The 8708-nt window shown below is 46.0% G+C and overlaps 1 protein-coding gene across 1 annotated transcript; it reads right to left on the bottom strand.

Annotated features, from left to right (window-relative positions):
* Nucleotides 1–1141: 1141 nt before the first annotated feature.
* fam240a (family with sequence similarity 240 member A) lies at nt 1142–8265 on the bottom strand. Its single transcript, XM_014330503.2, has 3 exons — nt 8167–8265; nt 6300–6421; nt 1142–1342 (listed from the first exon to the last, which is right to left on the bottom strand). The coding sequence occupies exons 2-3, from the start codon at nt 6419–6421 to the stop codon at nt 1231–1233; spliced, it is 234 nt and encodes a 77-aa protein (XP_014185989.1). The 5' UTR covers nt 8167–8265; the 3' UTR covers nt 1142–1230.
* Nucleotides 8266–8708: the final 443 nt, after the last annotated feature.

The raw sequence follows: 8708 nt of genomic DNA, 5'->3' as shown, positions 1-8708 counted from the left end.
AGCCTGGCAGGGCGAAGGACACTGTCTCAGCTGAACTCTGGACACGCACATATACACTGATATGCATACACTCATCCCCCCTCCCTTTCCAAACGCCTTCGATGCTTGTTCCCTTCCGATGCTGACGGTGGATCAAGGAGACCAGCGCACGCAGGCCCGGATGTGCTGTCTAAGTCGGCTGTCTCTCACCCTTTACCCCCCCTGTTGCTTGTCATGTGTTTCTTTGGTGTATTAAGAGTTTTTTCATGTGCAGAGGGGTTTTTTCTGTTCTCAAACTGATCTCCCTGTTGGAGCTCAGTCTGGGGAGTTATTTTTTTATTTTTTAAAACATTTATTTATTGGTTTTAACCGGTTTTACACGATGCACCGTGAGCAAAAATAAATAAATAAATAAATAAATTATAAAATTAAATAAATAAATAAAAACAAAATGACATGCTGCACTGCTGGAAAGAGAAAAAAGCAGAAATTATTATTGTCATTATTTTTAAATATGTGTTTATAAATAAGTCTAAAGTTTGCAAAATAAAGAAAAAAAACACTGGTGGGGAAAAAGTCATGACTTCCTAAACATATGTTAAACTGAAACAACGCCCCCTGGTGGCCAAAGTCTTAAATTCTGCGGAGAATAATTCATAAAATTAACTTTTTTATGCTTCTGTAGAAAAACAACTGAAAACTTAAAAAGTTTGTATTTGTGAAGCTGCTGTGAGAAAACTTGAAATGACTGAAGAGTGAATTTAAAATATTTAATAGTTGTTTTTATTTCAGTTACGTTCCAAACACTGACCCAGCTCTGCTGTTTGCTGGTGTTGAAGGGGACTGATGGTTTTGTCACTAATGGTCACTTATAGATTATTTATTGGTTCACACGCTGCATGTGGCCGGCGTCGGAAACTCCTTCATGTTCCCACCTTTACTGGACTGAACGTTCAGCCCCTCCTCGAGGTTTGTTCCTGTTTGTCCAGCAGATGGCGCCATGTTGGCGGTCAGAGGCTTCAGAGTGAGTCTCAGTGATCTTTAACACCTGCTGCAGAATCAGCACAGCCTGACACTGCTGGCTCTGATGCACTGATGTGTTTGAGATGCAGGAAATAAAACAGAACGTTCAAACTCTGACTCTGAATGAATCACAGACGTGTCTATTTTCCAGCTCTTTATTTCTCTCACACAGCAGCAGGAGGAGACGCGGTTGTTGGCTCAGCAGCTCTACGGCGAGTTATCGGGGGCTCAGGTCTGGTCAGCTGACGGCTCCATCTTCATCTTCCTCATGTAGTTGTCATTGAGGTTCTTCAGGTGTTTGGTTCGGTTCTCCAGACGGACCAGCCACTCCCCCCTCAGCCTGAAACACACAGGAAAGACGGTTACATTACATCATGTCAGCGCATCACATGACACCATGTAGTCAAACTCCACCCCCATCTTGCTGTTACACACACTGCACGTGCTCAGCAGTGGTTCTGCAGACCTACAAAGGTCACGCAGGTTTGTGACCTTTTATAACCCACCTGCTTCAGCTTTCTGTTTTCGTTCTTATGGTTCCGGCCTTAAAGCTACCGTGTCAGGGTGAACGTCATCATATTCATTAACAGTATTTTAAGAGGATCTGATCGTAACAGCGATGCCTGGAGCCTCGGTGGTCGGTGGCGTGCAGCAGTGCTGAGGTCAGAGCTTCAGAGCTTCATGAGCTCTGAGTCTGCAGCAGATCTGGTGTCCTGGTGACAGCTGCGGCGTTATCGCTGTCGCATCAGCGCTTTTATTTCACCAACACCCACGAGCGTGCTCGCCTGTCTCTGTGAGGCTCGATGAAGAAAGAACACCTCGTGCTGCTTTCTTCTTCTTCTGTTTGGCTGCACGTCACAGACAAATCCTTCACCTTCAGTCTCAGTACTTGACTTCCCTCACAGTGTTCACAGATACGATTTCACCGGAATGACCTCTGAAGGTTTCATCTAAATAAGTTCAAACAGTATTTCTGCTCAGGTTTTGTTGCTTCCGCATCTGTTTTCATTCTCTGTGCTGCAGTTTTCATCTTTATTGACAGAAACTACTGGAACACTGCTCTGTGCCAAAGAAACTGAGCTGCACCGCGTCCGAGTCAACTCTCTGACCGGATGTTATTGGCTGCTGATGTCACTGATGGGATGTTATTGGCTGCTGTCTGTAGGAAGAAGGCGTTTCTCCTTAAAGATGGTGGAGAGGTCAAATCATCACAAGTTGCCAGCCTGCCAGTCCAAACTTTTTTCTGGTCCTTCCTTTGGGACACACCTGAGGACAGAGGCTGTTTGAGGGGTCAGGGTGTACGTTATGTCACTGAAAGGCTTCACAACCACAGGTGCACAAACGTGCGGCAGACAGGAAGCGACTCCAGGACACAAAGGCAAAGAAATAACAGACGTTCGTCTGTGAGGCGTCACATGTTTGAGTGTAACCCAACCCTCGCCATCAGCTGTCCTCACCAGCTCTTTGTCGCCTTCCTGTCAAGTTTTTCGGATTATTCCATTTGTCCTGATAATCTTCCTGATGTCAGCCGAGGCAGACAGACGGACAGGTAGGCATCTCGCTCCTCTGCACCAGGACCAACGCTTTAAGACCTTCATCTGACACAAAGGTGTTGCTGAAGCAGCATCAGAGTGATTCAAGTCCAGCCCGGCTCACTGGTTTAGGTTAGCATTTCTCCTTTCAGCGTGCTGAGCACCGCCACTATGATGTCTCTTATCCACAGAAGTGCCAACGACTCATCCAGAACCAGTTTCACACATTTTCACCAAAACATGTGGGGTCATTGCTCCAGGCTCAGTACTGCACCACAGTGACATCACTGAGTGTCTCACTATGATTGGCAGATGTCCTCTTCAGGTCGTCTCCTGGTGCACCTCTTGTTCTGTACCGGCTGTTTGCATGTGCTTCACTCTGAGATCACCACGAACCTCAAAGTTGTGGGTCCTGAATCACCAGTGTGACGCAGCGGTGCACGAGGCGGTCCAGAGGTGCAGCTAAATTATAATCAGCCAGGCTAAGGTCTGGGATCTGCAGCGAGGACCTGCAGGATGAAGCTAACCTGTCAGCTGATCAGGAACAAAACAAAATGATTTAGAGAAGCCAGAGAGTCACGTTCAGCATTTTTCTCCTCCTCTGCTAAATATAATTAATATGACTGCAGCCACTTCCTGTGCTGTTGATGAGCTGCTTCTTCTACAACATCTGCTGCTATGACTGTGGCCATTCAGGCTCCTCTACTACTGCTACACCCTCTGCTTAGACTTAGACCTAAACACTACCACAGCGTCTGTAACTCCTCCCATTTCTGCAGCTTCTGCTCCCACTGCAGTGGGTCTACTAACCACAGGGTTTGTGGTTCAGTCCCTGGATCCTCCAGCTGCATGTTGAAGTGTCCTTGGGCAAACACTCCACCCTCAGGTGCCTCCATCAGAGCGTGAGTGTGAAGGTTTGGATAAAAGTTCTTCGGCACTGAAATACCCTTCCATGAACGGGGCGTGTCTCGCTCTGCTCTCCTGTGTTAGTCCAGCACGTCCACGCCTGCGATGACCTCTGTGTGTTTTACTGTTACAACCTCTCCTCCTGCTAACGCTTCGACTCCTCAGCTTCTACCTGAACTTTAAATTTAGTTTTACTTGTTTGGTGTTTGAGCTGCAGGCGAGGGGTGGAGGAGCACCGTCTAAAGAGGTGCCGCCTTATACCTGAGCTCCTGAAGCCGTGGAGGAGGTGAGATGATGTCACGGGTTCATGGCTCATCACTGTGTTTAATCTGATCCAAGTTTTCTTTCAGTTTTCATGAATGAACGTTTTTTTAAATGCAGATGTTTTGAAAATAAATGAATCTATTAAACGAGTGTGGAGGAACAATATAACTTGATTTAATTATAGATAAGTTTAGCTCTTGTAATTATGCACTCATATGTATTTTTATGCTCCATGGAGCTGTGGAGCTAACACTAATATCAGGACACTCTGGCCTCACACTGTGGACACGTCAGCAGAGAAAAGCCCCCACAGATCCTCACTGATGGACTCGCTGCAGCTCATTGAGAAAAGCAGAAACTGAGCGTGCTGAGCTTCACGTCGATGTCCTTTCATGAAACAAAATTAGTTTTGGCTTCAGCGACGCAGACGCACAGACCGAAGCATCCGTTAGATGATTATTAATATCAGAATATCTTCTAAATTCAGCTGCTGTGTCTGTGCTCGCGGCCGGCCTCCGTCACTCATCGCTCCGAGATTATCACCTCGGTGCTTCGCAGCACATTTTTCCAGCCCCTGCTCGGATCACACATAACGTACACAATTAGCGGGGACTAGAGTCGGGGTTAGAGGCAGCGGGGAGCCAGATAGCTGTGGAGTCGGGGGGTGCATGGTAATAGATAGCCGAAGGATTAGGAGATACATGGTAGTGATAGGTGGGGGATTAGGGTACAGGGTAATGGATAGCAGAGGGATTACGTGAGATGAACTGAGGTTAAGGGGGGAGGAAGATGAGTGAGAGGGGTTAAGGCGGATAGGGCTAATAGCTGATGTAACTTTAGGAGGTCAAGTTTAATAAGAGGATATAAGATAAATCAAAAGAGCAGCAGGACCGGGGCAGGAGGCTCCTCCATCAGTGGCAGCACTGACCTGTTCTTACCTGCTCGCTGAGTCTGAGTCACCGTGCTCACTCTTACCTCCTTCCACCAGGTGTGTTGTGTTAGTCGCTTCCTGTTTTGAACCTGCTCCCAGTTTGTGTCACACCTGTGTGTGAGCTGTGCATGATGTTAGCCGTGCTGATTCTTGTTCGATGGAGGATTTTGCTTTCCGGCCCCTCACCGTCTCAGCTCACTTTGTTGTCTTGATTAAACAACGGACTGATCAGAAGGACACCCGGGCAGACCCAGGACAGCCTGGAGACAACTTGTCTCTCTCTCGGTTGGTTTGAAGACTCCAGCCCGCCATCGTCCTGTTTCCTTTGCTTCCTTCAGAGCCCGGTGAGGCGAGGTCATGTTTCCGCTCATTAGTGCTCATCGTCTCTGACACCTTTAGCAGCCAGACGGTGTTAGAGGCTCGTGTGTTTGTGTTGGTATGTCCTGCAGCTCGCTGAGAGACGAGGCCGTTTGTAATGAGAGGATCTGTTTTTAGATGCGTCTATTTGCCACAAGGTCACATGGCTTCACCGAATGAAACCGCATTCATGCTCAGTTTGGTAACGGACGTCTGGCTCAAAGACCTCGACAGATGAAAGAAAGCGTTTGTAATTTAAGCCTCCACGAGAGACGCAGTGTGTGAATTACAAACAGCACGTTTATCAGGGTGTGTCTGAGGACAGCAGAGCATTCAGTGGGCAGGGAGCTCCAGCTGTCCCATAAAACCCAGTTACACCCAGAGAACAAAGGACAGACTGAGTGCTGACAGGTAACCAGACCACAGAATAATCAGCGAATCACACAGAGACAAATAAAATGCAAGAAATTAAAGCTGAGAGTGGAACGAACCATGAAAACGAAACCGTTTAGACTGAAGATCAGTAACATTACAAATGAAGGACGCCACATCCTGTAAAACAGAAGAGTCCAAAAACCTTTCCACCAGAATAACAGTAACTGAAACCCGTGAGGACGCCAGTCCGTGTGCTCAGGTGGAACAAGCAGCTGAAGCGTCTCACTTTTCTCTGCAGTAAAACACGTGCAGCGAGCGCTCGCTGGTCCCTCACAACGTTTCACCCATCAGCTCAAACTCAAGCTGATGAAAGCCTGTCCATCATACTGTGACCTGACTGTGCAGTCAGTGCATAAACATCACCATAGTCTGGAGTTATTTCCATCAGCCGCTCAGATCTGAACACAATCGGACCTGCAGTTGTCTCTCTGTCTCAGCTCACTTTGCCTCCTTTGTCGTCTTGATTAAATAACTGACTGATGAGTAGGAGAGCCGGGCAGACCCAGGACAGCCTGGACACAGTTTGTCTCTCGGTTTAGCAGCTCACATGTACTTTAGAGGGAACGCTGACAACCATCACTGAGTGATATCCATTATCGCTGACTGCGTTTAGCCAGCTAACACAAAGAAAGTCTGGATATGTTTAACCTTTCTGCCAGCCTCATGACATAAAAGAAGCTGTACGCAAAGATGGAGACAGGTGTGACCTTCAAATGCAACACTACAAAACTAAAAGTAAACGGAACTAAGAAGAAGATGACTAAACTTGGGTTAGACACAGTTTTTGACTAAATGCTAACCAGAGCCTCACATCATGAAGTTTTATAGAAACATGTTATGCGTTGACCGCTGGGCCGAAGGACGTCACTCACTTTTTGAGTGCGCTCTGGCTCATCCTCTGCTCCTCGCTGTCAGCTTGCTGAGTCTGAGTCTCGATCCTCCTCTCCCAGAACGTCTTAATGAGCTCTCTGTCATGGACCAGAGCCAGGTTCATCTGTAACAGCACGACAGGAGCACACACGCTGTCAACAGCCTGACCTCTGACCTCCACAGAAACACATCGCTGCACATAGTTGACCTTTAACCCCTTCTTCCACTCGGTCCATGATGTCAGCACTCTGCGGTCTTCTTTGGTGTGTTTGGGTTCATTATCCTGCTGCAGTGTGAGTCCTTCAAACCCACAGGATGGAGCATGAGCTCCTGCTTCTCCTCGGTCAGGGTGGAGCTTTTAATCTCACCATGTTTCAATCTGCTCCTCACATACAAGGTCTTAAATAATCAGGCCCCATCTTATCTTAATGGCCTTGTAGCACCATATCACCCTATTAGAGCACTTCGCTCTCGCTCTGCAGGCCTACTTGTTGTTCCTAGAGTATTTAAAAGTAGAATGGGAGGTAGAGCCTTCAGTTTTCAGGCCCCTCTTCTGTGGAACCAGCTTCCAGTTTGGATTCAGGAGACAGACACTATCTCTACTTTTAAGATCAGGCTTCAAACTTTCCTTTTTGCTAAAGCATATAGTTAGGGCTGGACCAGGTGACCCTGAATCCTCCCTTAGTTATGCTGCAATAGGTGTAGGCTGCTGGGGGATTCCCATGATGCACTGGGTGTTTCTTCTTCACTCACTATGTGTTAACAGACCTCTCTGCATTGAATCATATCTGTTATTAACCTCTGTCTCTCTTCCACAGCATGTCTTTATCCTGTCTTCCTTCTCTCACCCCAACCAATCACAGCAGATGGCCCCGCCCCTCCCTGAGCCTGGTTCTGCTGGAGGTTTCTTCCTGTTCAAAGGGAGTTTTTCCTTCCCACTGTCGCCAAAGTGCTGCTCATAGGGGATCATATGATTGTTGGGTTTTTCTCTGTGTGTATTATTGTAGGGTCTACATTACAATATAAAGCACCTTGAGGTGACTGTTGTGATTTGGTGCTGTGTAAATAAAATTGAATTGAATTGAATCTGAGCTTCACCCACAGTGTGTATGTAAGGTGGGCATAACAGCTGTGATGTCATCCATCTGCTAATGAAGCCTGTAGCATTATAACATCCATCCAGCCTGTCCCAGCTGTCATAGGGCAAGAGGTGGTGTACACCTGAACAAGGGCCTCTAAATATGCACATTAGTCAGGATAAAGCAGAGGATCTGCAGCCTTGAGTAAGCTAACATCGTGTATCCTCTTTGGCTGCTCTAATGGAGTAGTTTCAAATTTTTTAGATAAATAAAAAGACGTCAAAACCAGACAAACTATTTTTTAAAATCACATTATGTTAAAATCTGGTAAAGCAAACAACCACATTTGTTGTTATTGTTAGATAAGATAAGATAACCTTTACTAGTCCCGCGTGTGGGAAATTTGTTAATTTGTTGTGTTGTAGAAACAGCAAGCTGCAGTTTATATAAAATAAAACAACCATTGCATCATCAATTACATTAGATTATAGACAAAAATCAGAAATGTCAATAAGTTTTGGCTCTAGAAACTTTCAGCACTGTGAAGTTGCTCCTTTTTTCCTCTTTCCGAGCAGCAAACAAGTTTTAATCTATCGAGACGCTGAAACTTTTAAAACTGTATTTCCTCCCTTACCACAAACAGAAGTTAAACAGGACTAAAAACTAAAGACAAACTCTTTCCTGGACTGAAGGTTACAAATTCAAACCTTAAAAATGTAAAATATAAAAATTTTGAAGCATTTTTACTGAAAGTTTAAAGCTGAGAAGAACTGAAGCAAATGGAACAAACCTTTGATCGGAGCTCACGGTGCTTCAGACAAACACTGTCTCTCCCCCCACACCTCTGCACAGGACACACACGAGCCGTCCGTCACACCCTTTATGTAATAACCCCCCCCCACACACACACACACATCATCTGATTTGATTTCTGTAAATCCTTTACGATGCTGACAAAACATCAGTGTGTGTGTATCTGTGTGTGTATCTGTGCACGTGTGTGTGTGTGTCTGTGTATGCGTGTGTCTGTGTGTGTGTGAGAGACAGTTGGGTGTTAACACATGTTTGACATTTCAGCCCTCTCGGGGCGTGATGCGATGCTGCTGCAGGGTGTTAAACACACACACACACACACACACACATGTGTCTGTATTTATATCATTGTGAGGCCTTACACTGACATAATGCATTCCTGGGTCCTTGCATCATATTTGGGTTTTTCCAAAATCATTAGTTTAAGAGCTGAAGGACAAATGGGGGACAAATACTGTGATATAGTTCAGCAGTCGAATAAACAAAGTCTTCGTTATGATGATTATACGCTGCTGGTTT

The sequence above is a fragment of the Haplochromis burtoni genome, unplaced genomic scaffold, assembly GCF_018398535.1.
Source record: "Haplochromis burtoni strain Fernald_Lab_line unplaced genomic scaffold, NCSU_Asbu1 Contig_839, whole genome shotgun sequence".
Classification (NCBI taxonomy): domain Eukaryota; kingdom Metazoa; phylum Chordata; class Actinopteri; order Cichliformes; family Cichlidae; genus Haplochromis; species Haplochromis burtoni.
The sequence above is the reverse complement of the archived record's forward strand: the minus strand, read 5'-3'. Positions and strand labels throughout refer to the sequence as shown.